This window comes from Rattus norvegicus, chromosome 19, assembly GCF_021556685.1.
Source record: "Rattus norvegicus strain SHRSP/BbbUtx chromosome 19, alternate assembly SHRSP_T2T, whole genome shotgun sequence".
Lineage (NCBI taxonomy): Eukaryota > Metazoa > Chordata > Mammalia > Rodentia > Muridae > Rattus > Rattus norvegicus.
This window is the reverse complement of record NC_141552.1, coordinates 21,677,121-21,691,579: the sequence shown is the minus strand read 5'-3', so window position 1 is coordinate 21,691,579 and position 14,459 is coordinate 21,677,121. Positions and strand designations below refer to the sequence as shown.

At 46.0% G+C, this 14,459-nt stretch overlaps 2 protein-coding genes across 3 annotated transcripts in view; both read left to right on the top strand.

The window, feature by feature from the left end:
* LOC147999092 (uncharacterized) overlaps window positions 1-14,459 on the top strand; it is a 127,081-nt gene that overhangs the window by 31,116 nt on the left and 81,506 nt on the right. The gene's annotated exons all lie outside the window — the stretch shown is intronic.
* On the top strand, window positions 2,749-6,713 carry LOC147999094 (disks large homolog 5-like). Its single transcript, XM_087596088.1, has 6 exons — window positions 2,749-2,905; window positions 3,935-4,094; window positions 4,560-4,703; window positions 5,337-5,503; window positions 6,215-6,320; window positions 6,439-6,713. The coding sequence occupies exons 1-5, from the start codon at window positions 2,779-2,781 to the stop codon at window positions 6,277-6,279; spliced, it is 663 nt and encodes a 220-aa protein (XP_087452214.1). The 5' UTR covers window positions 2,749-2,778; the 3' UTR covers window positions 6,280-6,320; window positions 6,439-6,713.

The following is a 14,459-nucleotide window of genomic DNA, read 5'->3' as shown; positions in this document are numbered from 1 at the left end:
GTTCAACCAGAGCAACAGCTCACAACTGTGTACTGGACATTGCTAGGCCCCGCTCATTGCAAAATCCACATGGGCTGGTGCACAAGTGTTGGAAATGCTTCGGTCTGTGGGCCCTGACTCAGGCCATTTTACACATAATTGTTCCTATTTTCCTTGAATCTATTGGGTCCTATGTGAAGAATACACTTGGGGAACTTGTTAAGATTAACAAACCTCATAACATACAGAACATGACAGGGTATGTGACCAGCACCACACAGTTCAACGTCAGAGTTTTTTGTTCTTTGTTAGTGTTTTTCTTGGCATCCATGATGTGGAGGCGTATTACAGAACTATAGGAAAGAGCTGGCTGCTGTGTAACAAATTCACTGCTATTAAGGTAGGTATGGGGGCAAGACCTCAGCAATAGCCCTTAAGATCGGAAGGAGATGATGTGTTTAATAACTGAAAGGAGCTGCCTCAGCTGTGTTTCTCTGCCTGCTCAGTGCCCATTCAACATCACTCTGTCCCTGAAGAGGAACTCAAGGTCTGCCCCCTGCTGCCTGTGAGCCAGGAAGAGGCACAGAAAGGCAAGGCCACAGCACTGGTTTCCAATCCCTCAGTAATGCTGGATTTCCAATAATGTACTTGTATACACAAATACACTGTGGTAAGTTGCAATAGATACTAATCATTTCTCACATAGGGCAGCAGTTGATTGCCTACAACTAATTCTATTAAAAAAAAAGAAACCTGGCTCTTGTAGAAATATATAAAGAAATATTTAGGATGTTGGGGGATGAATTCTGCCATGGACTGAACTTGTGGAAGTGGGGTTGGGAGAAAGATGCATGGTTAAATAGCCCACCAGGTTCACATTGTGTCAATTGATTTAATCTAAGGACAAAGAAGTGGAGTATCTCTGATGGCTTTCTTCTAGTCCCTTTAAAGCATCACTGGGGTTTGAACTCAGAACTTCACACTTCTTGATGGGGCAACTACACTCAAGGAAGCTTAAGACTGTCATAGGCACAGTATTATGCTATATATACAGAGTAGATAATACTAAGATGTTCAGATGGTGATGTCCATTTGTATGCACTCTTAATGTGGACCTAAAAAAAGAGAGATCAAGGTCCTTAAAATAGAAAGATCAGTTCCAGTTGTTTTCTACCATTCCAAACAGAACGACTGGTAGGGAGAGAATGGTAAATAATCGAGAATTCGTAGATGATGCTTTGAATGAAGTGTGGATTTCTGTGCTGGTTTAAAACAGGGTCTCAAGTATCACATGTTGCCCTCTACCTGGCTGGCCAGGATCACCTTGAGCTCAGATAAACCTCCTTTCAGTTTGAAATAATTAGGCTTAAAAGAGTGGCCTCCAAGGACTGTGCACACAGCATTAGCCTTTCACAGTTGAGGTGTGTAACCCACAACTATAGTTTTAGCCATGTTTTTCCATGTCTACCAGCTATTTCAGATTGTTGCTGTTCTATGCCTGACAATCAAGGATGCAGAAAAATAACCTGATACAGAGTAAGGACATGGTGATCACATCTTTGCCTCTTCCGTACATCCTGGATGAGGTTTGTTAAAATTCCAATATTGCAAAAAGCTTTATATAGGGCCCATCACATTAAGGGTCACTATGCACTGTTCTATCTAAAATGGCCTAATCAGAACTGACTCCCATATAACACTTCCTGCAATCCTCATATGAGAAGCTTGAGCTTTTAGTTTTGACTTTGTCCTTTCTCGTTCTTTCTTATTTTTTGCTATATAAGTTGAGACAAAGGTAGTTAAGGCCATGAATTTGCCCCCAAAATTTGAACTACGGATGTGATCAATCAGTGTTAGTGGGTGCATTCTATAAAGTATTCATTTTTTACTATGATAAATGTGTTACTACTTTTGTGTTTGGTGTGGTGGCCATTTCCCAGTGTACAGGTGCTGGGACCTTGCTCTATCCACTTAATGATGTTTATAGCCTCATTTTAGACATTTCTGTGCACCCTCTATATCTCTTGTTTATTTTATTTTTCTGATAGAAGCTCATGGTACATCTTACTCAGGCCTGTGATCAGTGCTCCTTTAGCGACGTTGGTGCAGAGAGCAGAACCCCACAAGCAGCATGAGGTTCCCTTCACTGGTGTCTCCAATATTGCATTTTCCTCTGCCAACTGGTCTCCACACTTTTCCTAGCACCTTAAAGACTTCAACTCTTTCTCCTAAGGAATTTTCTGGCAATTGTCGATTGCTAAGCACATGACTTCATGAGTGTTCCCCTAATACACACGCATGTTGTAACCTACCATGCAGACTATTTCTTGATGTGATATAAAGCACCTGTACATAATGAGTCAAGAGAACTTTTGACTGCATATTCAAGCTGGTATGAAATCTCAGGAAGTTTTAATGGCTAACATTGGTGAATGAGGACAATTTGAGTTAGTGAGACATTTTTTGGGAAAGATTTGAAAGGAAACAGTCATTTAGATGCATAGGAATTACTAAGGTTTTTATAATCAAGCCTTGAGGAAAATTTGGCTTTGGAAGCAGGAGATGCTCAGTGGCTCTGCCCCAGGAAAGTCTCCTGGAAAGGGCACCTCAGCTTATGCTCAGTACAGGGAGAACATTAGCAGGAGGCAAAGTCTGCTCCCCATGACATCAGCTGTCCCTTCTTGGACATTCTATTGTCTCCTAGAGAGTTCTGGCATCCTCTGTGATGTCACCAGTGTTGTAGTGACGACCAGTGCCCTAGTTTCTCTCAGTCTGAGTCTGGCAGTTACAAGCTAAGACATGTTTTCCTGTCTTCGCAAGCATTTTGAGAGGGGGAACGTCGATTCTGGAGAGACTAGAGTGAAGGAGTCTGGCCTTTCATCTCAAAGTAATGATGGACAAAGACAGCACTTCTGGGGAATGTGGAGTAAGTTCTGGGCAGTGTATTTTGAGCTTCCTGCCAGGGTGACTCAGGCTTAAGCTGACCTTTCTAGCAATGGGCCACAACAACTGGAGCATCTGAAAAGGAATTGAATTTCCATGAATATCACAATTCCTGAAAGTCAGGATTTCAGAACTTTAGTTTCCCCATCCCCACTGGGAGGATATGGTAAGGCCAATGCTATTATACTGTGGACTTCTGGTCTTTACTTTTCAGTTCATTTGTTATGTTACATTGATATAATAACCTCATCAGTAGTCATGGAGGGTCCACCTTTTCTGAGTTTAGACAGGGCAGCAATGTATTTCACTATCATTGCTTCTTTAAATACAGTGGGTATCTGACAGTAGTAACAGGGAGAGATTGTGCTCCAGGCAATTACCTTATGTTCTTAGACCTTCTCTGATTTCTTCTAACTGGCAGGGTCATCGTTAGCTTTATATATTAGAGTGTGTGTTACAAACATGTTTCTAAAATACCAAAACTATTTGGATCGTGTACACCAAGATTCAGCCTGTAACCTATTCGCACTTCTGGGGCATTTGGTATTTCACATAGGGACACTGATAAGTCTGTTGAACATATCCTCCCCGGAAATGCGTTTTAAATCCAAAGTTGTTGGCTTAGAGTATCAGGGTAGGGCATCTGAGTGTCTCCAATCACTCAAGTTTTCTGGATGGTGAATTTATCATCTGAGTTCTGAAGCCACAGGAGTGAGGGTCCTGAAACCAAGCTGTACCCTGTTCAGCTGATGATAATCCTGGAGAAGCCATCTCCGTGGTACATGTAAGCACGTAATGTCCGGCATAGGGAACACCTGGCTGCTTATGTCTCTTGGTATCTATAGAGTAGTGGGAGAACTGAGATCCACTGAGGAGGCCTCTTAAGCATAGACCAATCGCCTAGCAGTGACACTGGGTTCCTGGCTTATTCTCCTGTTTAGGCCTCACTGAGGTCTATGAACACTCTATGCATTCTCCCCATGCAGGTTCACTTGTGTTCTTCTACCTACAGACGCTGGGAGAGAAACATCATTACCTGGCACTGAACTAAGCGAGAATCAGGCCAAGAAGGAAAAGGAGAGGCTGATTAAAGAGCTGCAGCTCATTACCGAGGAGAGAAATGACCTGAGAGATCGCCTGAGGTTTCTGACAGAGAGATCCATGAAGAACAGGTATGAATCGCTCCAAATGCTCTTGTTTCATTCCTGGGTCTGCAAGGTCACCTTCTTATCCTATTAAGGTTTTGGGTTCTAGAAAGCTGTGCCTCCCTAACCACCCTGTGCTAAACCTCACCTCCCATATAGTGGAGATTCAGAACCTGACCCTTCCTGAGGAGTGAGATTGAAAATGGACTCATCTGCTTCCATTTATTTTAAAGCAGAACTTGTGGTCTGAATGAAGAATACAGGGATAAAGTCAGGGAGAGTGAGTTCCCAGTATGCATTTGCAAAGCCCTTGACAGCTGGTGGCTTTGCAAGATTGTAATTGCAGTGAGTTTATGGTGAGTCTCTGTACTTGCTAGGCAGGGGACTGAGTGCTGGAAGATCCAGGCAGCAGCCTGGGGTAATTTAGGACCCACCCTGAGTTCATATATTCCTAAATGCCGATGTTCATTGTATTCTATCATTTGGGGCCAGGTCACACTTCAGGCCAAATCCATATTATGAAGACCTGGAGAGAATGGAGGAGGCGGTCATGTCAATTCTGCACAACTTAGAGATGGAGAACACTGAGGTCCATGAGAACAACCATAAGCTGAAGAAGGAGATTACCTTCTCTAGGTAAGTCCTGGTCAGAAAGGCTATCACTTGTGGAATGGCCATTTCTGACTTTCTTTGTTCTGGATTGGACGGTCTTCAGCTCTGGTTCTATCTCTTGTGCTATTTACCCATCAGTGTTCCAGGGTCATTAGGACTCAGTTTTCAGTTCCATAAAAGACTGTTCCTCATCCCAGGATTGTCGAGGCATCTTCAAAAGGCTCTAGAGAGAACAGCATTGATTGAAGGCAGCAGAAGTTTATTAGGCTGACCTGGACCTATGGTGTCACACCAGGTTTTACAACACTCAGTGCGTGGACCACATGGTTAGCATGACCTTCTCTTGGTTCTACTGACCTCTTTTGAGGGTGTTGGCCCAGTACTAATTCATGTTGCCCCCATGCATTGGGCTTTCATGGATAGTTGTGGATCCATTTTCTTTCTCAGAGGTGTGGACACTAATTGGTGTCAGGCCAAGCAAACAATTTATTCTTCCCCGAATTAACTCTTTATGTTTTGTGCAGCAGCCTTATATGTATCAAGATGCATTTTGTTAAGTCTTCATGTGTATCTGGGACCTGGTAGAGTTAGTGGGACTTGGGAGTAGGAATGGGAGAAAGGGCCAGCATGATCTTACTATGCAGACTGTATTTCCAGAAACCTGCTCAGCCAGCTCCTGATGGAGAACACATGTAGGAAGAAGTTGGTCCCACTGAAGCAGGAGAGCAAGGAGGTACATCTTGATTGTGCACTGAACCAGAAATATTTGGTTGACTTTAACAAGAAAGATAAAGACCATCAACGGCCAGAACCAGCATTATCAGGTAGGGACCTGTTAGCTTAACAATATCTGATAAAATTTGCCAATTTGATACATCTTTGCTTCTCTTACCACCTTTCTAATTTACACTCACAACCAGCCAACCACCTCATGTAATGGAATTGTTCATTGCTCTGCCTATGCACAAGTATTCTGGGAAGTTAACCACTTTTCAGAAACTGAATTATTGTGCAAGCATATTTTGCTGCTCTTTTTGAAGCTGCAGTCTAGAAATGGTGACAGATGAATAACATATCATATTATTGCATATCCATGTGATACATTGGATCCTATGTAGAGTTTTGAACAAGTTCTTGGTTCTTTGACAAATGACACTCTGTGGTCATGTGATCTCTTGTGTAGGAAGCACCTTTGGGATAAGAACCAAGTGCAAATGTCAAATTAGTACTTGTCATTGGCTTTATCTTTGGTGACATATGGACATCTCCTTTCTTCCTGCAACCTGATGAGGTCTCTTGCCATTGCCCTGTTCTTGTTTTGCACTGGTATAAGTCTGGGTCCCATATTGTCAACCCACATTACTGTGAGGCTCTCTGGAGATTTTGCCCTGCCCACAGAGTTAGCAACAATGATATCACTTAAAATGTCCATGTCGACTGTCCAATAGAACTGAGGTGGTAGAAGGCAGCATTCTGACAGCTGGCTTGCATTTCCCCACCAAATCAGTGTCTGAAAAACTGCCTTCCTCTCCCAGGTCTCAGAAAGTGCAAGAGAGCTGGAATTGGACACACAGCAGTAAGAGAGCTTCCTGAAGAATAAGTTGCTTTCTCAGGAGTCCCTGATGACCAACATCCTGAATGGTAACAACATTTTTTGGATGAGTATTCATCCTCTGAGTTAATTTGTCATTTCTTTGAGACGCTAAATTTATATACCACTAAGCCAGCCTGACTGATTGAAGTCTTACTTTCTTCTCAGAAAACAGCACTTGAGAGACAACTTGGGGGACCGCCTTTCATTATGTGGGCTAGAGGAGAAACAGCAATACATCTGTGCTTCTAAATGTTCCTTAAGAATATGCTTTTAGAAATATTTTTGTTATGATTTTAATTGAAGTTTTCTTTTTGTTGTTTCATATTTATATGTTCTTGTTACTATTTTTACTTTCAAATATTTTTAAATATTTTTATTCATTTTAATCCTGTTTTGTTGTAAAAATGTATTTGTTATGAATAAAAATTGAATTCTATCTCTTGACTCTTAAGACCATCATTCTTACTCAAGGGTTCTGTCCCCTCCTGTGGACTTAGAACTGACAGCTACACATGGATCTCTGCATGTTCCATGGATCCTGGGCTAATAAGTGAATTCAAAGTCACCAAGGGGTACTCAGTGTGACAGTGTCTTTTGTGTGGAGAATGTGGCTGTTCCTCGGACACACACTTTATGATGTAATCACTGACACACTTTACCCAATTGTTAGGGTCCATGTGGTTCTTCTGAGAGAGCAGCAGGTGCTCTACCCTGTGAGTCATCACCACATCTCCTGCAGGTGGCTTTTGTTATTCCACATGAGGTGCTGTATTAGGTGGACAGGATCACCTATGATTATATAGAGAGATCTCAGGAGATGTGTGTTCACAGGGAACTTACTGAGCTGTGCATGCTCAACGTGTTAGGTTGCCAGGCATCCCTACAGGGCTCTGGTGTCCCCACTGTTCATTGTGGGTCAGGATCGTCCTCCAGCATCACTTAGTGTCCATATTAGAGCAGATCATTCAACTGTTATCAATGATGACCATATGTATTCTGCACATCTGATAAAATACAGAATAGAAACAAGCTTCTTGTAGGCCAGCTTGGCATAATCAGTTTTTTGATTGTTAGCAAGAAAATTATTGTAATCTAAGCAGTTTAGGGAGGAACCTCAAGAGCATCCATAGTGAGTGTAGCTTGCAGCTGTGAACACAGGTTTCTTTTGGAGAGCAAGCCTGTGCAAGCCCAACCTAGGTGGGACAGTTCAAGCTACCCTTTTTCCATGGCCAATCTGGGATCGTATTGAGAATGTATTTTTTCCAGGTGACTGATTTCCAATTTGTGGAATTCATCTAACTTGCTGAGAGTGCAGGTGACTCAGAGAGTTAAAGTACAGAAGAACCAATCCAGTATGTCCACAAAAGCTTGCTGTCACCCCAGGGCTTTTAGAAGCTCAGCAGCTAGAGAAGCAATGTAGTATTTGGTTATTCTCATGCTTAGGTCTAGTCATTCACTATAAGCTGACCATGACACAAAAAGTGTCATCTGTGTCAAAACTAGTTGTAACTAGATTTACACCACACTATCACATCACTACCGTATTTGAGGTTCTCAGTTACTATCTAAGAACCTGGAAGAGGCCTGGGTCTTGCTACACAAACTCATAATTTATGTCTTCATGACACTGTGTGCTTTGTTCTGTTGATGCTACCATTGGCATACAATACCTTGGATACTTTGTGCTGACATCTGTGACATGAGACAATAGTTCATGTCATCCTATCCTGAATAAAATGTCCTTAGAGTACAGTGTAGTGGGAGGGGCCTTCTTTTCCTGTGAGATAGCAAAACATTTCCAGTCTTCAGTCAAGTCTGACAGCCATTGTCCAGTACCTGTCTTGAGTTGTCCACATTTTCAGCTGAGAGTCTTCATCCAGGCTGCTCTATAATTCTGTAGAAGATTAATAGGGTTCCAGCCCTAGGATTTAATTCAGTGTGACTGCACTTGCCGAACATGCTCAAAGCCCTGAGATCCACCCTAGCCCTCTGTGCTTTAGAGAAAGAAAATAAAGAACCACATTGCAGTTGAAGTTTCTCATCCAACAAAAGGAGAGCCTGCATAGGGCCTTTAAGTAACTCTAAACCCCAGCTTCTGCCCACAGCTCCCTCCATCAATTCCATGATTGGTGTGTTTTCACTACTACTCACTTTCTTCTGTGTGCAAAGAATGTGCACCATGTCAGTAAGTGTGTGTGTATGTGTGTGTTTGTGTGTGTGTGTGTGTGTGTGTGTGTGTGTGTGTGTGTAGTCCCTAGTGAAAACTGTCGAGATACATGCAGACTCATGCTACTACTGTCCCATGGCACCTTGCAGGGAACCCTGAAATGGTGGCTACTTTAATACAGTCTAAACCGGGTGTGCATGGTTTCTGTAAGGTCACCACTACAGAGAGCAGGAAAAGCTTCAGTAGTCACATGGATGTGATCAATCAGTGTTAGTCATGCCCTTCCAGCATGGTAGACTGCAGGTTGTCTGTCCCCAGCACTTTGCTCTCTTGTGCCCAAACAATGCCAAGGTCAGGGCCGTTGAGCCGTGAGGCAGAGGCTCACCACCCTCAGTGCTGCCTAAGACCCCTAAGACTGTCTCTTTTGGGTGTGTGCGTGCTGGACACTCATGGATCCTGAGATCTCCGCAGCTGAGGTGAAACAGTACCGGAGCCATTGCAATGTGGGCACACATTTGGTTTTGGAGCTGGGCCACTCTTTGACTTTTATTGAGTGGAGAGACAACTGTTGGCTGAGCCTTTGGTGAACCGGATGGCCCCTGGCCACGTCAGCAGTCAGCAGTATCAAAGCTGAGCAACCAGTGTTTTATGTTTCATTTTGTCATCGCTGGTCAGTGTTCTGATGCCACAGCACATGGCTGGTCTCAATCTCCCCATGTGGCCACAATCCCTAATTGATATTGCCTCCACTTCCCAAGTGCCACTGGGATTTCTGTAGAACCCCTAAGGCAGCAGCAAGCAGGAGCTCCTGACTATTCCCTCCCTGCTCTCTGGATCTGCAAGTCGTTCTGTGTACATATGGCTATTCCCTCATATACTCTTGATGCCATGATACCTTAATAAACACTTGAATCATGCCCTGATGGCCAGTTTTCAACTGCTACCTGACACCATCTATAATCGCCTGGGAAATGAGGGACAGTCTGGATCAGACTGGCCTTTGAGCATGACTATGCGTGACTGTCTTCGTTGCTGTGGGAGATGCCAGGCAACCTCTTTTCTGATCCTAGAGTCCCTATACCCAGCCACTTGTCCCCTCTACAGCCAGACCCTACTTCTGCTCCTAGGCACTGTCTTGGACTTCCTTCCCTCAGGTGGCTTCTCTCCTTTGGTTGCTACAGAAACCTGTTATGAGGAAAGGAACAGGGAGTTAAGAGTTCAAAGCCATCTTCCCACTGATGTTCTTTCTCAGAGGTCAGTGGGACACTTAAAGAGTTTTGTGTATACATTTTATTAAGCAAGGGACAATCATGCATCAGACACAGGAAACTAACAGCACATCTACTGGACCTCCTTCAACACCTGGGCATCTCTTATGGCCTGTGCTTCTGTGTGCTGAAACCTGGGGACCAACTTCCTGTGGGGTTTCCCAGGGTGACTATGCACATTACTACACTGGCGTAAATCCTCAAAACTCACAAACATCAACAGGACTGCCACAGGAACGGTTCTACATCAACAGATACCACAGATCAGCAAGCAGAAGCATGGGAGGGTGGTGCTGTGGCTCACACACTTCTCTTTCGTCACTAGGGCAGGTGACCTGCTGAAGAAAACAAGGGGGCAGCAGGATAGAACAGGAAAACTACAACCCAGTCCTTGCATTAAACACCCAAGCACATTTAGACTAGAAGAGAGAAGTTTGCCAAGAATGAGGGCCACTTTGGACATCCATCATCAATAGCCCTGGCTGTCTAGGCCAGCATCAGATCCAGCAGTCTCCAGGCAGGTGTCAGCCAGGCCCTCAAGGGCACTAAGAGCATTAACCATGAAAAATAGAACAAGATCTCTGCCTCTTGCCTGCCTGACAGCCAAGCATGCGTATGCCCTGGCTATGCTCACGCTGGGACCCCTGCTAGATATTAAGATATAGAGACCTGATAGTTCATTAGGACCCTGTTCGAAAGGAAGACACCAGATATTTCCCTCTGGCATCCATATGTGCATGCGTGGTTGTACAAGCTGGTAGAATCTCTCTCTCTCTCTCTCTCTCTCTCTCTCTCTCTCTCTCTCTCTCTCTCTCAAAGTTTTGAAGCACAGCAGAAGAATCTCTGGGACTCTAAGCCTGAGCAACCTCATCTGTGAGCCACAGCTTCTGTGTGAGAGCTCCTTTGTGTGAGAGGCGTAGGGTGACTGAGGAAGGTTGCTGGTGTCCATCCCTGGCCTGCATGTGCATGCATACAGACACATGGACACATGCACATGCTGAGTTCCCCTTATCCAATCCTGAAATCTGAAAACACTGAATTTCAAATCCAGGCGTTCTCCTAACCTACACCTTCCCTCAGGAATTGGAGATGAGGCCTTGCAAGAATCCTCAACCAGTGAGACTGGCCCAGACCTTCTGAGATCTATTCTGCCCCAGGAGGAAACAGCAGGTGTTATCAGGACAACACAGAAACTCAAAACTCCAGCCTGATGCAGGGACCACCTGCTGGGTTAGGAGAAGACTCTGCATCAGGGTTCCTGAATGAAAACATCACCCCTTAACACACAGGGTCGCTGTGGCTATGCCTTCAAGGCACCTTCAGCAGCAGCTTAAATGGACTAGGGATGACTATGGGAATCTGCCTGCAGGGTGATGTGAGAATCCTTCTGCTAAGGCTTGGTCGCTAGATGTTGCCACAGAAACCCTTGAACTCTTCTTGGAGTACAGTCCAGGCAGAGGCTGAACACAAAACATTCTGATTATGAACTGAGTTTAACAGATAATCCGGATCCTGAAGGCCACAGGCCCAAAGGTCTGCACTGTAGGGGTGAGGCATCATTGCAGGGATGACCACACAGTGCAGGGGTGAGGAGTCACTGCAGGGATGACCACACACTGCAGGGGTGAGGTATCACTGCGGGGATGACCACACACTGCAGGGGTGAGGTGTCACTGCAGGGATGACCACACACTGCAGGGGTGAGGTATCACTGCAGGGATGACCACACACTGCAGGGGTGAGGTATCACTGCAGGGATGACCACACACTGCAGGGGTGAGATGTCACTGTGGGGATGACCACACACTGCAGGGGTGAGATGTCACTGCAGGGATGACCACACACTGCAGGGGTGAGGAGTCACTGCAGGGATGACCACACACTGCAGGGGTGAGGTATCACTGCAGGGATGACCACACACTGCAGGGGTGAGATGTCACTGTGGGGATGACCACACACTGCAGGGGTGAGATGTCACTGCAGGGATGACCACACACTGCAGGGGTGAGGAGTCACTGCAGGGATGACCACACACTGCAGGGGTGAGGAGTCACTGCAGGGATGACCACACAGTGCAGGGGTGAGGTGTCACTGCAGGGATGACCACACACTGCAGGGGTGAGGTGTCACTGCAGGGATGACCACACACTGCAGGGGTGAGGTATCACTGCAGGGATGACCACACACTGCAGGGGTGAGATGTCACTGTGGGGATGACCACACACTGCAGGGGTGAGATGTCACTGCAGGGATGACCACACACTGCAGGGGTGAGGAGTCACTGCAGGGATGACCACACACTGCAGGGGTGAGGTATCACTGCAGGGATGACCACACACTGCAGGGGTGAGATGTCACTGTGGGGATGACCACACACTGCAGGGGTGAGATGTCACTGCAGGGATGACCACACACTGCAGGGGTGAGGAGTCACTGCAGGGATGACCACACACTGCAGGGGTGAGGAGTCACTGCAGGGATGACCACACAGTGCAGGGGTGAGGTGTCACTGCAGGGATGACCACACACTGCAGGGGTGAGGTGTCACTGCAGGGATGACCACACACTGCAGGGGTGAGGTATCACTGCAGGGATGACCACACACTGCAGGGGTGAGATGTCACTGTGGGGATGACCACACACTGCAGGGGTGAGATGTCACTGCAGGGATGACCACACACTGCAGGGGTGAGGTGTCACTGCGAGGATGACCACACAGTGCAGGGGTGAGGTGTCACTGCAGGGATGACCACACACTGCAGGGGTGAGGTGTCACTGCGGGGATGACCACACACTGCAGGGGTGAGGTGTCACTGCAGGGATGACCACACACTGCAGGGGTGAGGTGTCACTGCGGGGATGACCATACACTGCAGGGGTGAGGTGTCACTGCGGGGATGACCACACAATGCAGGGGTGAGGTGTCACTGCGGGGATGACCAGCAGTATCCCAGCCTTGGCCTGGGAATAGCCATTGACACCTACACTTTCTGGGGCAACATTGTCTCCTGAGGATAGAGTCAGGCCAGGAGCAGCAACTGATGTTCACGAGGGACAAACTTTCTTCACCTCCTGCCCATGCTGGCCCTAGGATCTGGGCTTTTTTGGTGACATGAGTGCTGAGCCTCCCAGGTAGATGGGTTTTCAGGGGTCAGGTGGTGATTGTCACCAAAGATATCCATAAGGATAAGTCATACTGTACTAATTCCCATATTAGATCCCTTCTCACAGGTCACAGAGGCCATAGTGGGTCCTAAATGTGGAGTCAGGTTCCTGTGCACTTTTGAGGAGACTGGTCAGACATTTAGGCTTCGTGATATTTTGTTGGCATTATTTTGGGGGGATTTTATTTTTACTGTTGGGGCCAAACCTGGGGCTGCCATGTGGAGGGAAAAGCTTTGCCGAAGCTGTAGATCATCCCTAATAATAAACTCCTGAATTCTCCCAATCCTGGAACTATCTAGGTCCCTCACATGATGCAACCTTTGGGGCATTCCTCACATAGAATCATGGGGTGGACTGCATCCCAAAGAGAGACAGTGGGAAAAATTCCCCAGTGTCTCCCTGTGGCTGTGACGATGGGAGTGCTGACCAGTGGAATGCAGGCCCCATGTGAAAGCCTTTTGGTTTCTACTTGAGTGGAATCTTCACCATGCCTTTTTTTTTTTTTCTGGAAACACAGGTTGTCCTGGAACTTACAGTCTTCCATCACCCTGACTCAGTTTCCCATGACTGGGATCATAGGCTTAAATTACTATGCCCATTTTTCTTTTTTGTATTTATAAATCTGCTAAAAAGCCAGAAGGATCCAGAATGTAAAATGGTGCGGTCCAAGGCATTTCCAACAGGGGATTCTTGACCTAGGAGTATCCAGACCAGTGTTTATTGTGTGGGTACTTCATTCCCATAACAGCTTATATTTGACAAAGAATTCCAAGTTGTGATATCACTGGGCAGCAGGTGATATCCCATACAGCAGGACTGACTCAGGTTGTAATTAAGGCTGGAGAAACTTACTAGGACCCTGGTAATCCTACCACACTGGGGCCTTTAGATAGCCTTAATCTGATCTTCCCCCCTGTGCTATTAATCAATTGCTCTTGAAGGTAGATTTGAATTTACAGTCACTGTGAGGCAGGAGAATTAGGACCCTACAGTCACTCTGGGCTCCATAGGAAGAGCCTGTTTCAATAGTAAAAGAGGTCACCTGTGAGTTCTTATTGTCTTCCCTGAGGCCTTACTGCTGGAGTTAGACTAGCTGTCTCACCAATTGAAGTAGAGGGCAGAATGCTGGTGCCTTCTATAGTGAGGACTAGTGACAGATGGTCTATGGAAATTCTAGAAAGGTCTACAAGTATTTATGTCCTGTGCATGGGAACTGCTGGCTTCCCTGTGTCCTTTGCCTTTATTTTGCAGTCCATGGGGCACCTGGAAATGTCCCCAAACCAGGCTGTACACAGGGCCTGTCCCGTGACTCTCACTTGCGCTCAGAGCCTGCCTGATAGTCATAGGTCTGACAGAGCCCTGACACCTGCAGAGACCACTATAAGGGACCCTGCAATCCCCATACTGCCCATCAGTGTCTATAATGTCCCTATACGACACTGAGACGGTCTAAGCTCCTTCCAATCTTTATGCTGCATCAGAATCTGACCATTGCTACTTTTGCTCCTCTCATACCCACACTAGAAGCCCTGTACCCACACTAGTCCCAGCTGGCCTGTTGCCTACTGACATCTCATGGACTCTGC